A 26,772-nucleotide genomic window follows, 5' to 3' on the forward strand; every position below is an offset into this window, starting at 1 on the left:
ACTGGACGTGAAAAAAGTACAAGTCTCGATGATGAATTGTCTACTCTAGAGATTTTTTTATTTAATAGAAAAATAATCTTTCTACGCTGTCACGTGCATGTGAAATGTTCCCACCCGGTTGTTAGAGTCATTCATCTACAGGTCAGAAACAGGGTCAATAAACTCAGATTATAAGCAAATTAACATGACACTATCAAAATTGGGCATCCTCCAGGAGCACAGTCTGTGAACTTCTTCTGCTGTGAACTATATTTCGATATCCGTGAAAGACAGGACACAGGTAGCCTTTTATGTGGTTTCGTGCTTAATAGCAAACAAAATCGATTAAAAATCTGACATCTTATTCACAGTCAACATAATAACTAAAGATTCATGTGGGCTAGAATTAGTTTGTTTGTTTTTGTTATGTTTTTTTTCACTTCAAACTTTCAAAGCATTAATATCCACGTTTTGACGGTTTTCTAAAGGTTTAATTTGGTTTGGTTTGAATTTCGCACAAAACTTCACGACTGCTATCTGCGCTAGCCGTCCCTAATTCAGCAGTGTAAGACTAGAGGAAAAGCAGCTAGTTATCACTACCCACCGCCACTCTTGGGCTACTCTTTTACCAACAAATAGTGGAATTAACCGTCACATTACAACGCCCCACGGCTTAAAGGGCGATCATGTTTGATGTGACGGAGATTCGAACCCGCGAAAACCATCACATTACAACGCCCCACAGCTTAAAGGGCGATCATGTTTGATGTGATGGGGATTCTAACACGCGATCCTCGGATTACGAGTCGAGTGTCTTAACCACCAGGCCACGCAGGGCCTGTGTAACTTATGAAGCGTTCTTTTTTGTTATTTAAATAGTATCACTTACAAACGGGCCCGGCATGGTTAGATGGTTAGGACGCTCTACTTGTAATCTAAAGGTTGCGGGTTTGAATCTTCATTACACCAAACACCTTCAGTCGTGAAGGGCGTTATAATGTTTCGTCCAATCGCACTATTCGTTGGTGGTTACTAGCTGCCTTCCCTCTCGTCTTACAGTGCTAAATTAGGGACGACTAGCGCAGATAGCCCTCGTGTAGTTTGCGCGAAATTCAAAAAAGAAACAAGCAAATTTATAAACGGTTTTATTTGATTGTTTACTTGTTTGGAATTAAACACAAAGCCACACAATGAGGTAGCTATCTGTGCTTTGCCCACCATGGGTATCAAAACCTGATTTCTAGCGTTGTAAGTCTGCAGACACTTGAGGTGTAAATAGACAGAAATAAATAAATACAATAATCACTTGGACTACAGAAGACAGAAACAGATAAACTAATTTATTATTTATTATAAATTTGTCACGCGAACAAGATCTATACACAAGTGGAAATACTTTTGTACTTCGGATTACACAAATGGAAATACTTTTGTATTTCGGATTACAGTTTATTCTTTATTTAATTTTCTTTTCTTTTTTTTTTAAGTGAAGGAACACCTGAGTTAATCCAACCACGTCAGCTTGACTGTCATGCGTGAAGAGTTATTGCTCTTCTAGTGAGAATTGTTACGATATAGTTGATATATTTTTTGTCTTGAAAAGTGTGTGAAGCACAGAGATTATAAAGTGTGAAATGTTGTTCAAATATGCACGAGGAAATCAACATTCTATATATATATATATATCCCTGGGTAACTTAATTTTATCACATAATATGTGACCCTATGTTCAAGGCTACCTCGTGCTATCGACTTGGATCTCAGAATACGTTTTATATAAAAAATTCGTACGATTTTAGAAATTGCGTGACTTTAAAAACTCTTAACTGCAGAGTAGTTAGAAAAACTTTGAATTTTTTCTAGAATACCATATACCATCAAGCTATAGCTGGTCGGTTGTTGTTTTTTACCTTTAACATCATGTCTAGTTCAATTTAATATCGTCATAAATGCATTTACATCCATTTCGTAATAATCATTACGTTACTTTTGTTGACATGAAACTTTACTGATTTGACAGTAAACCAGCGTAATTTACAAGTCTAAAATTTTCTGAGTATAGTTTTGAATATAAAACAAAACAAAACATGTTGAAACCAAAGTTATAATAGTATCTGTTCTTTTCTTCGATTTTCCGATTCCTTTTTGTATAGTGATATTTTTTAAAGCAACATTCATACATTTTGTAAATGTTTTTCGTTCATTTAAACGTTTGACGTTGTTAAAATTCATATACCATCAGTAAATATTTTCTTCAAACCTATCGGTCTCTCTTGTTTATAATTTAACTCTGATAAAGAATTGAAATAAATAAACCAAAGACTGAAATAAAGGTTCAATAGTGTGTTTAAAGACCATTGCGTTTCCATTCCAAATTCATATGTATTCTAATGTAATTAAACAATGAGCTTACTTACCGAGAAATTAACATACAAATCTCTTTTAGGAGATGAAAGAACCGAATAAAATTATGTTTTATGGTTGTTTAGTTTTTATGCCAAAATAATGGAAGTTTTTAAAATTAAATGTCCCTCAGAGGCACAGTGGTATGACTGCCAACTCATACCGTTAAAAACAGAATTTTTATACTCGTGATGGGCAGAGCACAGACAGCCTATAGCGTGGCTCTGTGCTTAACTTCAAACAAATAAAATAGAAATCAAATATCAAAGGGCAAATCTGTTATATCTAGAAATTTTCTTATTCATAATATTGAAGAACTTTCAAAGATGCTCTATCAGTTTATTCATACTTTTCGTGCATAATAAAGTCAAGTAAAATCTATCTCACACTTAGACGAAATATAGGAGCAGATGCTGACCTCTGGTATCTGCAGCACAAACACATTTACTCTGAACAGGATGATAGTTTCTCACAAATACCCAATGGTACTTATTATACAGCCTGGTTGATTGAAATATTTGGAGTAAGATGTTTCTCAAATACACAGCATCTTGTCTTCGGCAAACCTAGAATTCGCATCCACCAAAGCCCTTGTCATTGGGTCACACTGTCATTTTAATACATATAACATTATTCAACAGAATAAATAATATTTAAATAAGATGTTGGACCCATAACTTACTTATTGGAGAAGAAAACTTATAATGAAATAAAACAAGGGAAAATTTGAGTCAGATTAAATATTATTATGACTTGTTAAATATTTGTCACTCAATATAGTTCAATAAAAAGGCAGTATGGTTTTGTTGTCATGATCATACAGTTCAATAAAAATCTTTCTTTTAAGCACACAGTATGGTTTTCCACAACGACGCTCCCAATGGTTCAGCGTGCTTACAACCCTCAAATGCAGAGTTTGATCCTTGTAGTTAACGCTTAGAAAAATATTAAGATAAAATATTTTTATTCTACTTACTTCATATGAGACTTAACATATGAACAAACATATATTGTATTTTTTTAGTTTTGTTTTGAACCATAAATTCTCAAGAAAATCAATGTATGCCTCCCATAATGATGTAATCATAAAAGGCTTTATGTTATCCGATTAGATGAGCCTAGTTGCTGTGTTTTCATAGCGTCTGGTGTAACTGTGCAAATCAAACTCCATAACAGAAGAACGTTTAAGTTACTTGAAGACATTACGCAATAGAAAAATGTGTAAGTTCTTGGAAACATTATGAATCTAACAGACAAAATACATCATACAACCAACAGTGTCATAAATTTCACCAGAACTGTACATGAGAGATTGTTTATATCTTTATTGACGTAATTTGTAAATATAACGCTGAGAAGCTGGAGTTCTTAAAAAAATTATGCAATGAGTTGCGTATAATTAAAGAACACAATCCTGTGCAGTAGTTCTTAGAAAAAAAATACTTTAAAATTTGTCTCTTTCTTTAGAGTTTTTTTTTCCAACAACGAGATATGAAACTATTGGTTTTTATAATTATGCTTCGTCAACGAATACGTCATCCGGTGGGACAGTGGTAAATCTACGATTTTACAACACTAAAATCAGGGTTTCGATTCCCCTTTTCAACATAGCGGAAAGCCCGATATGGCTTTACTATAAAACACGCACCCCACCCAACAGATCCGGCATGACCAACTGGTTAGGACTCTGGACTCACAATATGGAAGTTGCGGGTTCTAGTTTCTCTCCTACCAAACTTCCTCGCTGTTTTAACCGTGGGAGCGTTATAATGAAATGATCAATACATTATTTGTTGGTAAAGAAGTAGCCCAAGAGTGAGCGGTAGGTGGTGGTGACCAGGTGTCTTTCTTTTAATATTTCACTGTTAAAAATTAGGGACAGCTAGTGCTAAGCCCTCGAGTACCTTTGCGCGACAAACCCCAGCGACTAAAGGGCTTCACTTTACAACAATCATTAGAGAACCATCTAATATATTTTATCTATCAAAACCTTTGATACCGAGACACCAAAATACGGAGGTGTTAGTTAATATTTCACGAATTATTCACTGTTCAGTCACCTCTACGTTCACGGAAAATATCTTAAACTTCTCCTCAATACAACTAACTTTTATATCAACCTACGAATATATTTTAAGCATCTGTAACTATTGCACTTGAACGACGTATCTTTTTTGAGGTTATGGGTAATATATTAAGAAGTCTCATTGGTTCATCGTAAGCATTTTCTGACGTAGTTTACAAATAGTATAAATATGATTTTAAAGACTGTATTCAGAGATGTCAACCATTACGATTTGAGCGTAATCATTACGATTTTAGTGTATACATTACGACTATACACTCATACAGACAAATATTACGACTTGTTGCAACTCCCAAATTATTATATATTATATAGGCCTATACAATAAAGTGATAAATTGTTCCCCCAGGGCTTGAAAGGGGTGAAAAGAAAATTTCTAGTGAGATACAAATAAATTTTGATAATAAATAAAAGTTAGTTTAGTTAGTTATCACCATTAGATTCTATCTAGGATTGTTTGTTTGTTTGTGTTGGAATTTCGCACAAAGCTACTCGAGAGCTATCTGTGCTAGCCGTCCCTGATTTAGCAGTGTAAGATTAGAGGGAATGCAGCTAGTCACCATCACCCACCGCCAACTCTTGGGCTACTCTTTTACCAACGAATAGTGGGATTGACCGTCACATTATACACCCCAACTCTTGGGGTACGGATGAAAGGGCGACCATGTTAAGTCTAGGAGGGCGAGCATGTTTGGCGCGACGCGGGCGCGAACCCGCGACCCTCGGATTACGAGTTGCACGCCTTACGCGCTAGGTCATGCCAGGCCCTAATAAATAAAAGACATAGTCCAAATGGCTGCTTGCGATAATCATGTTTATGCTTGAAATAATAAAAAACATTTGTATCTCCGACGTCTACCAATATTTTGAGTGCGGTGCTTCTTCATACTGGGTACGTTGGGAAATCCATAGCTACGTCATCAGTGCTTATCAGCCAATCAGCGCTCGCGTAGATGGGTATTTCTGGTTTTCTAAGCGGTATAGAAATACCAATGCGATCGTTCACAAATTGGAAAAAAAGAGGCCTCGTTCACCAGATTGTCTTGTTTCTGGCAAACCTAAAAGGACTAAAACTGTGAAAGGGCTCTGTCTACAATTATTACGCTCAGTCATTTGAAATAGTTAGCATCTCTGCTGTATTTAGTTTTACTATAACTGCAATATGTCATAAGTGCTGTTTCAACCCTCAAATTACTGAACTGTTAACACACCCTTCGTCAACGGTGTTTACACATTGCAATACTGGTTTTATGTTTCTTTACAATTACATCCAAAGAAAATCACTTAATAGTGTACAACAGCAATAGCCAGTGGGACGAATTCCAATACCGAAATACTTTTTAAATTTGTTCGTGTGATGTATATGTTATTAGGAACCTATAACCAACAATACATGACTCACAAACAATTCACTGCATACACAGTTTGCAGAAAGGTGGTTGAAAAATTGGCGACGTCCGTATATAGTTGTAGTTAGCGCTAAATGCTCTTTAATTAATGATATACAGTGAGACTTTTTAAAACACGTTAGTTTTATTCGGTGTATCTTGTTTTCGAATGAACAGGTTTGTATTTCTTTGGCACAATTTTAATTCTAGCAAATGAATCTTACGAAGAAAATATCAGTATTACTCTTAAACCCGTATGGTAAGTTTTGCAGATTCACAGCAGTAGTGGGTTTTGTATATATTAGTACAAAAATACACCTTAAAGTAAACCTCTTCACCTTGTCACAATTATTAAATACCTTGATTAACAATAATAGCAACAGAAAACTGTCTATTTATTCATATGCATATATTCCTGTTAGGGGCCCAGCATAGCCAGGTGGTTAAGGCGTTCGACTCGTAACCTGAGGATCGCGGGTTCGAATTCCCGTCACACCAAACATGCTCGCTCTTTCAGCCGTGAGGGCGTTATAATGTGATGGTCAATCGCACTATTCGTTGGTGAAAGAGTAGCCCAAGAGTTGGCGGTGGATGGTGATAACCAGCTGCTTTCCCTTTAGTTTACACTGCTAAATTAGGGACGACTAGCGCAAATAACTCTCGTGTAGCTTTGCGCGAAATTCAAAACAAACCAAACCCTATTAGAATCCATTAGCAGCTTTTTATCTAGAAAATTATTTCAACGAAATCATATGAACAAATATTTCATCATCACACACGCAAACTTGCAACGTTCGTCACTGGAATTTGCCTCTAAGAAGATGTAATACAGTCGAGAAGGAGATGATATGTCTGTGTATTCGTTTATTGCAAAGCCACATTGGGTTATATGGAGTATTTGCTGAGAAAAACTGAGTCTCTGATTTTAGCACTGTAAATTCTTAGACGTAAGAAAAAATTACATAAAACATTTTTCAAGAATATACATATATATAAGACATTATTATTAAACGGTAAAACAAACCATGACGTATAAAGTTTCCTTCCTCACAGAGACTGAAAAGTGAAATGTGCTATTTTGGGAATGCTTGATCACTTTAAAGTAAGTGATAGCACAGGCGTGGGGTAGTTTTATTGTCTTAAAAATTTTATATGTTCTCCAGTAATACCTGTACACTGAATCTGAAAATGATATCCATTTTTCTCCATTACATGCACAACCACTAGGTATAGCTTTCTTTAGAATAATCGCAACATGAAAGTTTTATCGATCATTTTATAACCCACAAGAATCATACCACTAGTATATACACGATCAATAGTCCACGTGATGTGTCATTTCTGGATAGTATTTGTTTGTGCGTGCACTTTGACATTATTTTGTTCTTTTCAATATTATTTATTCGTTGCTATGACAAAAGAATGTTATGTAAATGACATAATATATGACATATTCTGTATTTTTTTTTGTAAATTTGATCAAAGTAAAAGATATTTATTGATTCACAGTTTGTAGAAAAAAACCTAAAATCTTTACTTGAAAGAAGAAAATTAATATAATTTTCAAAATCTGCGAAGTTGAATTATGGAAAATCGGTTATTGAAACCAAAACAAATTTCATGAAGTTTAAATTCGCAGGTATGTGTAATCTAACTTTTGATTAATTGGTAAATACTAGCGTACTTTGGTAATACATAAGCAAATAAATAGTTCTACTTAAATTGATGTTTCTTAACCTTCTTTAACACATACATTTAGATACATCCAATCGTTGTAATACAGTTAAAGTAATTATATGCAGTATAAAATATTTCAGTAAAAAATAGCATAATCGGACCAAGTTATGTTTAAGGAGTTTTGGTACTATCTTACTTGTACAGAAAAGTTGGGTTTTCACAAGAACTAGATATTACATGTTTGTATCAGCTAAGCTGATGACAGAAAATATATAAAATGCACGACACATTAAAGAAAAAATACTAAAGCAACCTTTCACTATTTCTGTTGTGGAAGTACTGACCAGAGGGAAGAAAGACATTCAGCAACACCCCGCTATTTACAATTCCAGCACCCACAATTAAAGTGCGGAGAAAATTCAAACTTCTCTCCACGCAATTTTTAAATTCTATATAGGTTATTTTTTCTAGTCTCTACGATTTGACAAGGAGTACTGGTTCGAAATGTAATTTTCCATAAATACATATATATATATAAATTTTTTGACATTGCAATTAGAAAAGGGGAATACTTTTCAATTTAAGCGCTTCAGGTTTTAATTATTATTAGAGATTAGTGTATGATCTTGGATTATACCAGATAAAAGACAAGTTAAAAAGATAATGTCTTTTATTTGAACATAAGAGTGCACTTCTATTACAAGTCAGGAATATAGTTAGTGCCGCGTTAAGGAACTCATGGGCCTTGGGCGAAGAATGAACTTATGCTCCTCCTTGCTTTTAAGAAAATACCATAAAATTTAATAAATTAAATTTATTAGATAGAAAAATAATGGAAAATATATTTACAAATGGTTTATTAATTTCATTTTATTATGTGTTATTATAATCGCAACACGCAGTATATCTCTGACAGTGATCGTCCCTGGCTTAACATGGCCCGGCATGGCCTAGCGCGTAAGGCGTGCGACTCGTAATCCGAGGGTCGAGAGTTCGCGCCCGCGTCGCGCTAAACATGCTCGCCCTCCCAGCCGTGGGGGTGTATAATGTGACGGTCAATCCCACTATTCGTTGGTAAAAGAGTAGCCCAAGAGTTGGCGGTGGGTGGTGATGACTAGCTGCCTTCCCTCTAGTCTTACACTGCTAAATTAGGGACGGCTAGCACAGATAGCCCTCGAGTAGCTTTGTGCGAAATTCCAAAACAAACAAACAAACCCTGGCTTAACTGTACTTTTTGTTTATTGAATAAAACGTTAAACGGTTCCGAATACAGTAGTTAAATCATGTTGAGAAATGCGGAATCTGGAAAGCAAAATTTTAGCTCTGATTTTAAAAGAAGCTTTTCGGAGTAGGCCTGAATCACTTATACATCCGCATCTCAACGTTACACGTCTCGAAAAAAAAATGCCTTTGTTTACAATTGTAATAGTGACCCCCTCTCCAAATTCCTCGTTCTATTCCTGTTTTAATAATGTTTAACCTTAACGAGGGAAACAGGTAACAAGAATATTTTAATACGTGTATCTTTCTATCATGAAATGAACTTAATAAAATTTAGACTATTGTATGTTATCTGTTTTAAATAGGAAAATAACACAGAATAGTTATTTTTAAACATTTGCGACTTGATTGTTTTTGACAATTTTACTATGTTCGAATACAATAATTCATAACATATCAGAGGTCGCTTTTATCAGCTTTTCCCTCGTTCTTTTTCTGTAAATTCTATTCTGGAAATGGCAGCAACAAGGCGTTTACAAAAGGTAAAACGAATATTAAAATTTTCTTAGAATGCTTTACTTTGTGCTTTGTGTGTACGTCAGTTTTATTTTTATAATGTTAATATACTATTTTTATGTACATGTGTGTGTTCGTTAAAGGGGATTATTATCATAAATTTAGGTAATTATTAGTTAGTATTACAAATTTATATATTAATATTATTTTATTACTGCTAGTTAGGATCATACCCCTCTTTACGTCGTATAAACCAACATTTTCTTAGACTATATTGTTGGTTATATTATGAGGTGTAGTTTTGTAAGTTATATTTAATAACTACAAACTTTCTATAAAATTATACAACAACCGTCATTCTCTAGCTATTTTTTATTCATTGTAAATTGTTCGACTCTTCTACTAACAATATTACAACAGTAGCTCAGTACATAAATCAGTCACCCTATTATAATAACATTGATAATAAAATAAGTTTAATTGGAGCTTAGCCTGTTTTTGTTTTTTTTCAAATATTACACTCCTGTCATCTTATTGCCTTCAGCTTATAACGCTATGAAATCAGGAGCCTTAACCTTGTCAGTTGCCCAGATAATTTTCTAAAGAGGAAGTAAGTAAATAGTTCTAACCCTATCTCCATAATAAAATTTCATCCTGAGTATTATAGAAGTAGCCTTTCACAGAATTCTTTCTAGGTCAATATCCTCTTACAGATAAAAAAGGACAAAACTGTGTATGTGTTTCCAAATGAACACTAACTTGCAAAAGCAAGAAGGTAAGGACAATTTTGGAGATCCCATTACAGATCTTGGAGGTTTCAGAACAATACTGCATGTTAAATGTCATTATAAACATGCAACTTTGATGCATTGCATCTACAAAGTCAAATCATTTGGACTGGTCATCTCTTTACTCTTTGTCTTGTTTATCTCTGTGTATATAATAATGCTCAGGATGCATCTAAAAAAACCTTATAAATGTTCCTGATGTAGTCTTAATAGTTTCAGAAATTGTGATAATAGCTAAATTATAAGTTGCCCATTACATCATTGGTAGAGGCTTACTAGAGAAAACTACCATTTACTCTTGCAATCATTACAAGTGAATTACATGAATTTAGAAGTCAATTAGAATTTTGAAGCCCATGTCAACATTTTATTTTATAAGAAACACTGGGAAAGATTTTAGGATCGTAGCAATAAAATACAATTGTGAAGCAACTGGAAACAACTCATTTTTTAAAGCCTGCAGTTTGGATTTATAACAAAGATGACCTGAAGACTTTCAAACATTTAATTTTCAATGCCATATGGAACATCTATGAAAACTAATGATTTGTATAGAAAGATAATTACCCATTTTTACTTTTAACTGGCATGCTCTTAAAATTTGAACATTTTGAATTATGGAGATCTGTGACATACAAACATGTGAAACTGCACAAGTCTTAAAACTCAAACCAAAATTTATGTAAAGATATCTCACTTTAGTTCACAAACTGTCAGACACACACACACACATATACAGTAACAAACATATTTAAATTAATACAATAATATTATTACATTGCTTTTATCTACAGTAGAAGTCTAGTAAAGTTTGGTAGTTCCTGTAAGCATGTGTAATAAAATGAAAAATATACATGTATATAAAGTGAGTTGATAATGGCATTGTATTGATTGTATTCATTGATAAATAAAAGTAAAATCCTAAAAATTATATTTTACTTTCATGTTTTATGCTACAAAGAGAAAACAAATAGGTTTTCTGAATATTTTGTTCCTTTGGCAAAATGTTTATTCTTTTAAAATTCCATACAAATGGCTACATCAGAAGTGATGCAAATGCACTATCTTGTACATAATATACTTAAAAAAGGTTATTTGCCCAAGTAATCCACTGATCCAAGTCATCTCATAGTATCTCAACATTCTCAGGACAGCTAGAAATATTCAGTACTAGATACATTATACACAGTTCAGTTATTTCTGTTTTTTGTAGAGTTTGTCAAATACAGCTAAACAAGTGTAGTGCTCAAAAGATAACCAGATATAACTTGGATCTAATGAAACAACTGTATTAAATAAATTTACTATAAGTACTTAATGTACATACAGAAGAATAAATTGGTAGCTTTCATGTAGTATACTTGTCACTTTTTTTTCATATACAGGAAAGTATATGTAGAGTGAAAGACAATTCAGATATTATATTTGTTTCACAAATAACTTTTGAAGAATCATTTTGATTTTAGTATTTGATGTATCTTTTTCATGATTTTGCTATTTATTTGCAATTATAATTTATTCAAATATAATAAATTTGCATTGTTTCATTCTCATGTATTAACATTATTTCAGTGGAATTTAGACATGTATGATAAATATAATAATTGATATTCAAAGATATATTTAATGTAAAAATTATCAATATGTTAAAAGTTAAGAAAATTTATATTTTTATAGTTTTCTTGTTAAACAGTTTAAACCTCATTAATATGTAAAGTGTCAAAGTATGAATTTGTTTTGTTATTAAGTGAATAGTTTTTAAACTGTTCTGTTTTTAAAAGTAATTATAATAATTATAATATCATAAACAACATTCGTTGATGTAGTATTTTTTTTCTGATGTTAATTAAAGAATATTCACTCAATGATAATATTAACAATCAAATTTTTAGAATGTGGCAAATTTTAAAGATCAAAATCTTTTAACTGATCGTTACTATTTTCTGTTTTTAAAACCATTATTTCTGTTTTGATGGAACAAGAAATAATTAAATCATACATTTTTTCTTTTTGTTGTTGTTAGTAAAGATACAAACTTTTGCTTAGTTTCATGTGTAATTTATTAGAATGGTTTTATTAATACAGGAACTACTGGATATTCGAAAGTCCACAATGAAGTCATTCAGGAATATACAAGTAGATGAAAGCAATATCCTTGTTTGGCAGGGTCTAATTTTGCCTGTAAGTTTCATCTGTGATAAATAAAATGAGAATTTTTATTATTAATTTCTGAATAGTCTTATTATTAATGCAGTATATCATGTGCAATGAGCCATAAAAGGATCCTTTAATAATATCTCAAATTGTTCATCTTGTAATATAGCATAACATTTGTGACATAATATTTAGTGATTTTAGAAGCTACTATGCATGTGTAACTTCAATTTTATGTGTATCCAGTGCTGGTAAATTGTGTGTGGAAAAATATATATAAATTCAATAAAATATCTGTTTTACTGAGGCTTTGGATGGAAAGTAATAAATCACAGTCTTTGGAAAATGTTTAAATAGAAAAGTTTATGTATCCTTATTAATAATGAACCAACAGTATAGAGCCATATATTTAAAATAATTATTTAACTCTATCACCATTTGAGTATATTAAGGAGGAATTTTAAACATAAAATAGTTATCTTTGAGAAAATTATTTTAAAAATGACTTGCCTTTACAGATAATTGTTTACAACCATTTTAAAATTTAATTGGCTTATTTGAAATATGAAATAACTGTGATGATAATATTAGAATAGTACAACAAAAATAATTGTTATAGAATGCTGAAAGTACCTCTTAATTACAGGCTCTTTATTGAAAGAACCACTTTTAATATGCTATTGATAAAAAAAAATTGTAAAATAACTTTTTTTCCCCTTTATGCAAGTACTTATCAGTTATTCTAAATCTTTACTTAGCTTTCAATGAGATATCTTCTTTAAAAAAAGAAAAGCCCTCTGTTGGTGCAACTTTACACTCACCACTAGCTTTGTAACTCCCACTTATCAATGCATTCTAAGATGCAAATGATCATGTAGCAATCCTCCACCAATAGGAGTAAGTCACCACCCCTATCATAATGGCACCTTCTCTAATCATGCACGTTTAATCACTTCTCGCTTCTACTCATTAGATGTGTTTTTCACTGATTAATTTCTTTAACCTATCCACAGGCTTTTACTTTCAAGAATGTCTCTCTTCTTCAGTTAATTTGTTATGTTACATTTTTGTTCTATTCATTGATGAGTTATGAATTATTTTATCTTCCCACTTTCGATTTTAGGAGTTATAGATTTTCAGTATTGAGCGATTATGACTACCACTACTGTTACTGCAGATCAGAATTTCCAAATATGTCTAATGGGTTGACACCATGGCAACTCTGGTCCATAGGGAGTTGACCACTTTTATGCTACAATCAGAATACACTAATGACTGTACTAAAAAGGTTTTCAGTAATCTCTTAGTTTTGGGTGTGGACACTTTTTCCTCCATCCTGAATATGTGTCTTAGTTGTATGTTGTTTCAGGGGACTTGTCAATACCTTTTTCCCCTTTGGTAGATTTGTTATTCAGGTGTGTTATATTCTGTATTTATCTCCTGTTTTCTATGTTCCACCTCTGCCTTTATGGAATGTTATCCCACCAACTCCTTTGTCACCTTTCACAGTTCCTGATTTTGTTTATTTCTTCCATGAAGTCATCACCTCTCTTGTGACTTTTTTCAGTCACTCTCCTGGGTTGACATCACCAATTCATTTTTTTTAGCATTTTCTTTCCTTTCTTCTGACAATTGTACATTTTTGTTGTCTTCCCATGAGATCTGTCAGCTTACTCTGCTCCTGGCTACACATTTCCATCTTCCCATAGGAGACATAATTAGTGCTGTAACTGTTTATCTGTAGTGGTAAGTACTCTATTCATTTTTTATTTTCTTTGCAGGAGCCTTTATTGCATATATGGATATCACTTTGTGGTGAGTGTTGACTGACCCAGGTACATTTAGTCTTAATTCTACACTGTACAATGTATGAATATACTAGATAACTAAGACATTGAAACTATTCCTACCACAGGTATGAGGTACCATTCCAGAGGCTGACATGGGTGAGTTGATCAAATCCATCCAATATGTCCTTTATACTTTCATAGAAAATGTATAAAAATAACATAAAAAAGGTCATTTTATGCTCATCATTGAGGTGGAGTGTTCTGGAGGACAGCTCAAAAGTGTACTTCAGTCTTTTGCTTCATAAATAAGTCTGTTCCAAATTGTACACAGATGGATTAACATGTATAGCAGACAGGGATCTCTGATTTTCTATGACATTTGACACTTGTCCTACTATGAGTCATGGGTCAAACTGATGTATAATTCCACATATTGCTAGGAATTGGATAATGCACTCTGTCAACATGGTTGCTCTGCTTTTCAGTATAAGGTCTTGTAGTCACCATTTGCACTGTCTCCAGTGCTGCGGTCCTCTGAACTGTCCAACACATTATTTCCATCCTTTTTTTATTGGAGTATAGTAGTTCTTGCTACTTAATAGTTTCTTGTCATGGTCAACTGTGGATGCCTATTCTTCTGGTTTTGCACACCATTCAGGTTAGAGTAGGGTGGTGGCATTCTGTGGGTGCCTATGACTTGACTACATTTCTACTGCAGACTTTATGTACAATTCCAGATACTGCTAAGTGTTGAATGTAGCACTATTCATGTGTGTGTGTGTGTATAAATGAAAAAAAAGTGTAATTTGCCCCTTCCTGGATGTCAGTTGCTATGGGTCTAAAGTTGGTCAGAGGCAGTCCAACCACAGAAGTGCTTACACATTTGATAGGCATCCTTTACCTTCTGCATACTTGACAATAAGTTCCCATTGCTGCCAGGTTTTCAATGGATTCCAAAATTGTTGTCCCTCTTCCTACCATCTGCTACATTTTGCTTTCCTGTGGATCTCTTATTGGTTATAACTAGATGACTTCCAGCTTATGTAAGGTGGTGTATCCTCCTCCTGACATGGACTGGAAAACAGAATTACCAGCATCACAAAGTTTTAAACCACATGTAAACACCCACCTGGGCTCTCTTCCTTTCTACCATCTGGCACATGTTTGTTCCTAGTGGATCTAGTGTTGGAAGTGTTCATATTTGTAGATGGGCTTTTGATGTAGGAAATCCTCTTCTTTACCATTACCCCTTTCTCAGTTGAAAGGTAGAGGACACTTTCCCTACCATGAACGTGGTGTAAAATTCTAAATGCTATCAGGTGTTTGTTGAGATTGAATTTACACTTAGTCTGTCATGCTCTAGTCATTCTACATCAGGTGGCCCCATTTTGTTATTTTTTCTTGGTGTTCCACCATGTTTTTGCCTGTTTGGTGGCACATTTCTACAGGCTGAAAAGTATACATGGCTCAGAAGTGGTGTGGTCTTCCAAAGGTGTGTTTGTAATTTTTTATCACACCTCATGGTCTTCCTTTGGGAAGTAAGAAATTGATTGTAAATACATTCTTAGTTTAGGAAAACATTAACTTTAGGTTGTTAAAAAAGATTTTTTAGTTAAGTATAACTTCTGAAGTAAAAAAAAACAACAAGTATACAATATTTTTACAAATTTTACAGGATAATGCACCATATAACAAAGGAGCTTTCCGTATAGAAATAAACTTTCCTGCAGAATACCCATTCAAGCCTCCAAAAATCACATTTCGTACAAAGATTTATCATCCAAACATTGATGAAAAAGGCCAAGTATGCCTACCCATCATTAGTGCAGAAAATTGGAAGCCAGCAACCAAAACAGATCAAGGTAAAAAAAATTAAAATGATAGTAACAGTTTTTAGTTTTTTTTGTATGTCATAAGTAAAAAAAATGTCAATAATTACAAGTTGTTGTGATTACAAATTAGCTTCGAGTTACCAACAGGTTTTTACTTGCCTCATTTTGATAATCTACTATTGCTACTGAAATTGTGAGTAGCTAATAGAATCATGCAAGTTGAAATATTGATTATTTACTTCTTTATTTGTTTTGTTGTGAGATGCTAATTATTAACTAGTTTATATTTTAAGTTTTAGGTTTTAATCTGCTGCTGTTTTCTGAGAAGGATTTTTGTGATGGTAGTTGGGTTATAATCCATGGTCTTGATAGAAAGTCTGATGTGCTATCAACTTGTTCAGAATTTACCCTATTAGAACCTTTTTTTTTTTTTGGGCAGGGGGGTCCACTTTCTGCTGTCTGTGTTTTCAGTTAGGTGCATGTAGAGATCATATTTTATCATTCTTTTTCTTGGCTGCAGCTCAAATCTCATGTTTGTATTGTTCCAATTTATTATATGGTCATCTTTTCTCATATAAGCAAAGTATTACAATGCCTTGTATGTTTGTTATGCATCTGAATTGTAACTTCTGTCATTATTTGTGTTTCTCCAAACAGTACTATTGTCATTTTTATTATCGCTAAACATGGTACTGTTTATTATAGTCATCTTTAGTATTGTTTCTTGTAGTCCTCTTAAATATTGTTAAACAAAGTACTGTTTAATGTAGTCATCTAAATTAAATCATTTTTAAACATAGTACTGTTTAGTATAGTTATCTTTAGTATTGTTACCCATGGTTCTGTTTACTACAGTCTTTTTTAATACTGTTAAACAGCCATTTGTGTTTGAACTTTTGATGATGGTGTATTAGAGAAGCTCAGGAATAAACAGTTCTGTCTGTTTACAACTAGTATTTATTAGTTTTGTGAGCTAAATAGTTGATGTCAGACTGACTGTTTATGTTTAAAGGAAAAATCAGATGACTAAAAACTGCTACTTAAATTTTTGTGTATTTACATAAAGACAAATGAAGACATGCCAACATAAGTGCTACCAAGGTGATATAAATTGCTTAATATGATGTGTGGTTTTGTAACTTAGTGTTGTATGATGAAGAAAGCCTTAATTGTAAATCTAGTTGCATACATGGATAGCTTCAAAATTAAATAAATTAAGTAATGAGTATATGTGTAAAAGTAAACCAAATCAGCTACTGTACTTAGACACATGTAATTCCATGGGGAGCATTCTCTGTCAATGATTTAGTCAGACTGATAAATGTTAATAGTGCTTGATTCTGTAGATTTTAACTAGTTTGGTTCCTGTTATTTAATGAAGTAAAATTTGTAATTTTATGAAATATATTTTTAAAGTGTTATCTTTTTTAATGTTGTTTCAGAAGGTCTTTCTTGCTTTCAAGTAAAACAGAAGGTTAGAAAAAGGTTTTATTGAACAATACCAGTTTTCAGAAATATATGCACATGGGTTATTCATAATTTCCTCTACTTTTAGACAATGATGAGAGGTTTTTTAGTATTTAAATCAACCATGTTTAATGACAAAGTGTAAACAGTTTTTCATGATTACAGTGCTCAAAATGGTACTGGTAGTAATCCATGTCTGAAAGTAAGTCTTTCAGATTGTGCAAGTTTGTGGGAAGGTTTATGTTATTCTGTAACTCCACCTTAGTTAAAGACAATACTCATAAAAGTTATAACAAGTTTTTGCTGTTTATCTTGTCAAATGAAATATTTTAACAAACTTTTGATCATAACATAGTTTTTGTAAACATATTTTTGTTAGTGATTCAAGCATTAGTGGCTCTAGTCAATGATCCAGAACCAGAACATCCTCTTAGGGCTGATTTAGCTGAAGAATATGCCAAGGACAGGAAAAAGTTTTTTAAGAATGCTGAAGAGTATACCAAGAAATTCTCTGAAAAACGGCCATCTGATTAACTAATATCTTTTGTTTTTTTTAAATACCACAAACAAACACTATTATAACAGTATAAAAAGGAAGAAACATACAAAACCCTGTATAGTTCTCTAATGCATAAAATATCATCAACACTCCAGCACCAAAGATAAAAAAAACTCCAGATAATATAGCTGGTAAAAGGAAACCTTCTCCTTTTGATGATGTAACCTAAATCAAATGTTGTTTACTAGTGCTTATTTAAATTAAGTGTATCAGTAAATTATGTTAAATTAGTGTTTTAGGTTTATCAGTAATAAAAATGTAAGTTTGCCTAGTATGAAGTTTTAAACTCATATCAAGTTCCTCTTATATACTTGAGTTGTCAGAGCTTCTCTTTAACCTAGTTTCATGACAGGATTATCTCCAAGATTTCTGTACTAATTGAAAAAAAAACAACTGTTGTCCAGTGAAAAAGTATAGTTATCTATGCCTTGTTGTAATTGTTTTGAATGTGTGTGTGTGTGTGTGTGTATAATTTCATTTTTTCCAGTAAACGTTCTTTAATAAAATTTAATTATTCAGCTCAGTGCACTGTAAGACCAAAAGGACATTTTTAAAGATATTATGAATAATTTGAAGTATGTGGTTTCTCATCAGACTAAAAATGTCTTAATTCTTTAAAATAAATATGCAAAATGTGTCTTATGTAGAATTGCATACATAACTGTTTTATCTGATTTAGAATCATGCACTTAGTGTATTATCTTGCTGCAATAAATGTACAAGCTAAAATTACTAGAAGTTTACCTGGACATCAGATTATATAAGCAGATAGCTAGAACTCTGACAAGACAGATATTAGCCATACTTTGCTTTTTATAGCTCAAAAATTAGATTCAGTTTTAGATTATAATTTTTGAAAACCAAAGGAATGGTTTGAGTGTTGTTGTTTTTCCAACAAATTTGTGATATTTGTATCTCAGAAATACTGTATATAAATACAGTTCAGTGTATTTACATTATACTTGAATACTTTTGGTATTAAAGATAATTGTCTTCATATACCCTTGGTGTATGGTTCAGTTAAGCACACACTGATAATGATTTCTTAATGTGCAGTATGAGTATTTTTTTTCAGTGTGATCTTAATACTTGTTCTTATGATCAGCATAAAATGTAGGTTAATACTGTATTATTTTGTGGAAAATAGAAAACTTAACTCCATGGGCATCTATGTAACCTCAATATTCTTGTCGTAAGTTTGTACTGAGAGTGTATTTCCTATAGGTTTTTAATTGATTTACGTTTCATTATTTTAATGATGACTATATTAATATTAAAGGACAATTAAGAATAAATGATTAAATATTTAAAACTATTGATTTGTGTTTGGTGAACATGTTTTAATTAGTTTTTGGTCAGGTTTAGGAAATTACTGCGTGCTCAGGTCAGAGCATTAACAAGGAGCTAGAAATCTAGAAAATCTTATCTACAATAATCTTCTTAAAAGTTTAAAGAATGTATAGATAAAGAATAAAATTTCACATTTTCATATACTTGGCATTTAAAAAATATCTAATGGTCAAGACTTTCTAAAGTGAATATTCTACACATTCACAAACACTACATAATGCTTGTGGGGTGTGTAAAACAGAAAAATATGTTACATAAGTAATGTATCTGATTAAATGTAGTAAGTCACTTCCCCTGAAACATAAAAAAAATACCAGTTACAACTCTTAAATAATGCATATGAAAGCTTCTTCTGTTATAATTATTTTCTTTGATCATACTTTTAAGTGTTGAAACAACAAAATTATGTATGTACAATTTAGAACAATACCTTGCATCAGAAAAAAATTGGCTAAACAGTTTTGGACAAAATATTGATACTTTACCAACTTTACAGATAAACAGTGAAAAATATTAAAAGACAGTGTTGATATTGTATGTTCTGTTAGCATTGTTTTTGGTTTTGTTTTTGCCTGTAATACTGTCCAGATAGTCTTAAATGACTACTGCTACTTTAAGAACTATTACACTAACAATTCACTGTAGTTTTCCAGTAGATACTGAGTATTACTTGACTGATGCTAAAAATCCTTCATTTTAAAATTAAATTTAAACTATTCCAGTGACAGTTGGGAATTCTATGAATTAGTTGTAAAAAGTCATATGAACAAGTGTAAAGTTTGGCAGTGAAATATTAATTATTGTCATTTTGCTACATCATATGTGGGGCATGTTAGAGGAATAAATGTAGGAGTCAAATTAGCTGTTTTATTCAAGGAAAGCACTTTATATAGTTTGTTTTGCCATTAGCTAAATAGATACAACATTAAATAAACTTTTTATGTTTAAAAGATGAACAACAGAGAAAACTAAATGTTGGACCTTCAGTAGCTTTATTAACTTACATAGGTCAAAATGTTATATTGGAGAACATAACGTGCTCTTAATGTCAAACTTGTAAATACACACGAGACCTTGATATATGCTGAACCACACTTAATAAAACTGCTTAAATAAAATAACACAATTTAATACTAATGATTTACAAGGTTTTGCAATTACATAGTTAAAATCATTGAAATAACTTGCAACTAAAGGCTATTTTGATAACTATATCAAATTACTAGCAACTGGCATGGCCTAGTGGTTAGAGTGTTAGGGTGTACATTGGGAGGTTTGAGATTATGCCATTATACTTTCACGTGTGGGAGTATATAATTAAGATTAGAAAATCATGCTATTCTGTTTAGAGTAGTTACATAGTAGGTGGTGTGTGGTACAAGAGACTTTAGGATTTTTACCTTGTTATTTTAATCAAAAAATTTTCCTTTTGAATCCATAAATTTCACATGTGTGGTCCACAGAAATGTTAAGTCAATTTTGTTCAGGCTAACTATGTTCTTTTTTAATCTCTTGTTCTATTTGTGGGGGTTATTTCTGTAATTTGTATGGGTTTAAATAATGGCATTTTCTGCAGACAGAAGTATTTGTGAAGAGAAACAGTTGTACAAGAGATATAAAGTCTCAGAGAAATTCCTCCTGGATGTAGGACTTCTGCTGATGTTGGGAAGGTTCATGATTTTGATACTTCAACAAGCACAGAAGGAACACCAATTAGTGATTGGTGTTTACAAATCAAGCCTTGTTCCTGAGAATTAAATTTGGTGCAAGGGAAGAAGAGATAACTAATAGTTGCTAGAGTGGTGTGGTACTTAGTGAGGTTGAGACCCTATTGGTGTTGTGCAAGGCTCCCAGACCAATGAAGTACTGGACATGGCAATTCACACTTGCTCTGCCAGTTATAGTTGTTTCCCTGGTTAGTGAGACAGTAGTCAAAAAGTGGAAAAGACTGAACCATGAGGTAGTTGTGAATTTTAAGCTAGAAGGTAACCTACTTGCTCTGTTGAACTGGATTAGCAACTTTAGTTTAAGCAGTTATCTAAGAAAGGATGTGGTCCCATTATTGTTGGAACCAGTACTGGAAAGACCAACTTCAGGTGACTAACGGTGGTTCTTATACTTACCTGTTAGTCTTCCTGGCAGGTTATGATCATTACCATTCTGCTACAGGAAGTCCTTTACAACTTTGTAGACTGGATGTCAACATTGGTTTTATGCCATTTTCTGTTTTTAATTGCTGTTTTGTTTTTACCTTCATTTACTTTTACAAATTTTACTCCCTTTACTTTACTTTTATTTTTTTACTGGACATTTGGCTACTCATTATTATGATTTTGCTCTATGTCTTTTAAAACTTCTATTATTTTACATTTTGATAATGGCTGCTATGACACATAACCCAAAACCAGGACTGGAAAGGCCAACATCAGGTGACTGACGGTGGTTCTTGTACTTACCTGTTAGTCTTCCTGGTGGGTTATGATCATTACCATTTTGCTTGAGAAAGCCCTTTACAACTTCTTTTACTCTGCTTTCTCTCTTCACATTGTAGACTAGGTGTCAACATTGATTTTATACTTTTTCTTGTTTTCAATGATGTTTTGTTTTACCTTCATTTCCTTTTATGTATTTTACTACATTTACTTTATTTTTACCTTTTTACCAGACATTTGGCGCAGATAGCTCAGCTGCTTTGTGCCATAAAACTCTAAATCAATCAATCAACCCATTATTGTTTCAAATTATCAACAATGCTTGTAGATGTTGTAACTGAAGTAACAGTAACCTAGGTTAATGGTAATTCTAATGTTCCAATTATTGCACTAGAACCAAAAATGAGATATAGCTATTCACACATCTGAGATCATTAGTTTGGGATTTTTGAAATGAAATGAAAATTTCTAGACTAAAATAATAATGTAAAAAATCTAAAGACTTGTATCAAACACCATCTACTATGTAACTATTCTTACCAGAATAGCATGATTCTCTAATCCTAATTATATACTCCTACATGTGAAAGTGTATGGCATGATCTCAAACCTCCCAATGTACACCCAACATTCTAACCACTAGACCATGCCAATTCCTAGTAATTTGATATAGTTATTAACATTGCCTTTGGTTGCAAATTATTCCAATGATTTTAACTATGTAATTGCAAAACCTTGTAAATCATTATTATTGAATTGTGTTATTTTATTTGAGCAGTTTTTTAACAGTGTGTGTTGGGTGGTATATATCAAGGTCTCGTGTATATCTACAAGTTTGACATTAGGAGTATATTATGTTCTCCAGTATAAAGGAACAACTTTATACCTATACTAATTAATAACCTAACATCTAACTGTAATGCCCCCTACAATCCCATACCCATTTACCCTCTAGTCCCTAAGATGTGCCCAGCAATGGTCAGTTCCAAACTTTCTTTATTAACCTGAGGATGGCTTAAGGTTGAAATGTTCTGTACATTATTTTAATGAAAGTGCTAATACTCATACCAGCTGTCTTAATAATACATCTTTACTTCAAGTGGATTTCTCATCATCATGAGATAATAGTTACATTTTTTCATTTATGTTTTTGGTGTAAAACAAATACAGTGACTAATACATTAGTATACACATTTTGAATACTCAAGTCATCATCAACTAATATACACACCGCACATTACTCAATGAGCTAAGGTGAGAAATAAGTCTGATATAGTAAGTTTTATTGAAATCAGAGATACTAAGCTTACAGTTTCAACAAAAAATAAACATTTTAAGAATGGTGCAGAGGCAGCTGGCATATATACCACTATGATTATTTCAAAGTTATACTTAACGCACAGTTATTTCTGCAACTTCTAGAAATCCAGACTTAACAAGCAGAATGGCAAGTTCCGTTAAACTGTTAGCTGATAATTTGTATATTATCAAGTATAAAATGTTATTATTAGGACAGATGTAGTGACTTGTGACAGATGGAATGAAGGAGGAAAGATACAATGTTGAAGTTATAGTAAAGTTAAGTTTATATAAAAAGAAAATAGAAGAATAATGATCGATTGATACTGTACTGTTGCACGAAACAAAGAAAAGTAAATGTAAGGCAATTATATAGAACTCTGTTAACAATGAAAACAAAAAATAGGGCTTTGCAGCACATATTTTTCTTCTTAGCTGGCCAAAGAATTGCTAAATTGTGCACATTCTTTGTCTACAGTTTACCAATCTAGAAACTGAATCCAAAGGATTCAGAAGTATCAATGTTTTATGTGACAACCTTAAAATAATCTATACCCAAGGTAAAATAGAATACAATGCAATTATCCCAAGAAATAGTAGATTAGTTCTTGAACCTGCTACAATATATCAGGCTGGATTTAGTTCATGACCTCCAATGGATTTAGTATGTTCAAAATTCAAACTTAAAAATATATACAAAACTCTGTAGTTAAGAACAAACTCTTGGAAAAATAACATACCTAGTACTTGCATATTAAACCACTTTGCAAAAAAAGTTGTTGGTGAACATTTTTCATGGTATGAACAGATTTGAATGTATAAACAAATGAATTACAACTTGAACCAAAAAATAATACTAAAAATTAACTGTATGAAGAAAAGTGAGTGAATGTGAAATATGACATGCATTTGCTCACATGCTCAGGAGCATTGATTTCTTTCAAGAATGATAAAGAACAGGTTTAACAGAATAACTATTATACAGAGTTAAGCTGTGTTATCTTACTTCAACTGAGTTGGGAAGAATTAAATAGATTGGACACAGTGCAAGATAATATAAAATAATATTTTATATTATTAAAATAATAATAAAAATAAATCTAAATTACTTGGGATGGCACTTTAATGGAGTCTCCAGATATTTATATGAGAAAGAAGAAAAATGTCTTGAACTTCAGACTGAGAAAACACAGCATTACATACACTTCAATAATTATGTTCTTCTTGGGACACATTTGCTACCCATGTCCCTATTTATCATTCCCACTGAAATATAAGGGATGTTATATCCTCAGAATACCACCTGACTCACTTGTGAAAATTATCACTGTCTATTTTCACATAGTATATTCCACTCTACATAAATATTTTCCTTGAGAAGTGCACATGGTAACAATTGGTAAATGATCCAGAATAATGGGTAACTAGGATGGAATGAATTTAGCTTCTTTCTTAACCAATGTTCTATGCCAAAACTACAGCATTAAAACTAATTACTTTGCAACTAAAATATAAAATTAAGACTTTTATTAAAAAGAGATAGATTTGTTGTATGTTTGCATATAACAAATTATATACCATAATCAGTTGAATATTGAAGTTTCAAGATATATCAGCTGTTTTTAGTTCAGCTAAATTGGTGATAGAATATGTTTCATTTGGTCTTTATATGCCCTTAATTCTGAAAATAGTGGCATATCCTGATGGTTAAGATACACGACTTCCTATCTGTGAGTCATTGAACAAAAACTTCACTGAGCGTGTGTCCTTTCAGCTATAGAGGCATTATAATGTTCTGGTCAATCCAACTATTCATTGATAGAAGTTAGACTAAGAGTTGCAAAAGGGTGGTATTGACTAATTGCTTTCATCTTGTCTATTACTTCAAAATTAAGAACTCTTGCATGGATAGGTCTCTAACCAAATATTGGATTTTATTATCACTATTATAATTAACCCAAAGTGCATGGAACCTCAAATCACTGACTGGCATGCTAACCATTGGGATGTGCCTACACCCTCACAGTAAGAAAGAACATCACTACGACTGTCTGTTCAGATTGTTTACAAATAACACTCTTGTGAAATATGGAAAAATCCCAATGTACTATGTTTCAGCCCCCCTTCCCAACTGTGCAGTGAGGTTGGACTTGTTATGACAAAGGGGTATACATTTGTTACTTAAATTGGTAGCAAACTTGTAATTCCTGGAGATTTATCCACAATTTATCTATTCAAAATCAGTATATATGGTATTTAGAGAGGAAGGTAATATTAACCATTTTTCTTGGAGGTTTATTGATTAAAAACTATTAGTGCTAAAAGTGCTAAGTTCATTGGACCAATTACAAATTAATAGGTTAAAAAATCAAAATAAAAATTTACATATGTTTACCAAATGATGCAGTGGAATATTTGTTACATCAGCAAACTGAAAATCATGAACAAATGAAGTATCTAGTCGTACCAAGAGTTTAAAATCTAATCTATTAATGAGAAATACCAACCCTGTAACCTAATAGGATTATGAAGATAAAATCTTAAAACTAAAATCCTCGATGGCTTGTTTAATTAATCCAAGATCATTGGAAATTGTGTAGCTAGGTACAAGGGCCTGAACAATATACAAATCTAAACGTTTAGTTTGTTTAAATGCTAATTGGTGACAAAAATAGGTTATACATGTTACCCTATGTTACCATTCCGCAGAAGCTAACCTGCATTCACGAGATTTATCACAATTGATACTTATAACTGTTGTTTAAACTTTTGTAAATGACCAAATGCTGTTATCCTGTGTTTCTTCTGAAATCATTGCTTTTGTAGTATGAAATCATAAAATGCATTTTCCACCTTATTTCAATATTTTGCAGATATACATGTGTATGTGCAATTTTCACATGACACATTGTTAAGAAAATCACTAAGTTGCTTTCATTCTCAGTCTTTCCCTTAAGGTAACTCCTGGTTTGCCCATGGATAGATATAGTTGTGAAGTTGTTTCTTAATATAAAAGTAAAGAGCAGTTCTTTGTGTAGGAGGTCGGGTAATATTTAAGGTCATAGCCCCCTTTATTTTACAATGGCAATGGCCAATCACGTGAAGCACTAGTTGCTCTAAGTCTAGATTACTAATGCAACTATGTTACCTGAGTTTTAATCAATCTAGAAAGCAATTTCGGATGAGTTGGTCAGGAAATAAGAGCAGTTTGGTCAGTCTATCTCTTCCGTAGAGGCAATTGTCTGTCACGTACTTTTGTTTAGTGCTGTGGACAATAAAACACATTTTGTTGTGTCCACTTTATTTATATCTTATTACATACTCAACTAGTTTTAGTGGGACTTAGTATTAGTTCGTAATGTTGGCCCGGCATCGCTAGGTGGGTTAAGGCGTTTGACTCATAATCTGAGGGGCGCAGGTTTGAATCCCGGTCGCACCAAACATGCTCACCCTTTCAGCCGTGGGGGCATTAGAATGTGACGTTGGTAAAAGAGTAACCCAACATTTGACGGTGGGTGGTGATGATTAGCTGCCTTCCCTCTAGTCTTACACTGATAAATTAAGGACAGCTAGCGCAGATAGCCCTCGTGTAGCTTTGCGCGAAATAAAAAAAAAACAAAAAAACTTCGTAATGTATCCTACAAAGCTTTTAGTTATATAGTGGGCCCACCACATTTATATTTTAAAGAAAGTAATTCTTTTCACCAGAAAATATCATACTCTAACATATATAACAAATTTTCAAGTATCGATAACTGTTTTTATGTTATAAAGTTTTCACATCAGGCCTCATTAGAAGGATAAAAATAGTTAAGTGTTGTGACAAAGTTA

The 26,772-nt window shown here is 32.5% G+C and overlaps 1 protein-coding gene across 1 annotated transcript; it reads left to right on the plus strand.

Moving 5' to 3' along the window:
* Nucleotides 1-9,206: 9,206 nt before the first annotated feature.
* On the plus strand, nucleotides 9,207-19,175 carry LOC143237254 (ubiquitin-conjugating enzyme E2 L3-like). The gene is made up of 4 exons (XM_076476307.1): nucleotides 9,207-9,296; nucleotides 12,144-12,239; nucleotides 15,678-15,864; nucleotides 17,681-19,175. Exons 1-4 carry the CDS (start codon nucleotides 9,270-9,272, stop codon nucleotides 17,833-17,835), a joined length of 465 nt encoding a protein of 154 aa, XP_076332422.1. The 5' UTR covers nucleotides 9,207-9,269; the 3' UTR covers nucleotides 17,836-19,175.
* The last annotated feature ends 7,597 nt before the right edge of the window (nucleotides 19,176-26,772 follow it).

This window comes from Tachypleus tridentatus, chromosome 13 (genome assembly GCF_004210375.1).
Source record: "Tachypleus tridentatus isolate NWPU-2018 chromosome 13, ASM421037v1, whole genome shotgun sequence".
In the NCBI taxonomy this organism is placed as follows: Eukaryota; Metazoa; Arthropoda; class Merostomata; order Xiphosura; family Limulidae; genus Tachypleus; species Tachypleus tridentatus.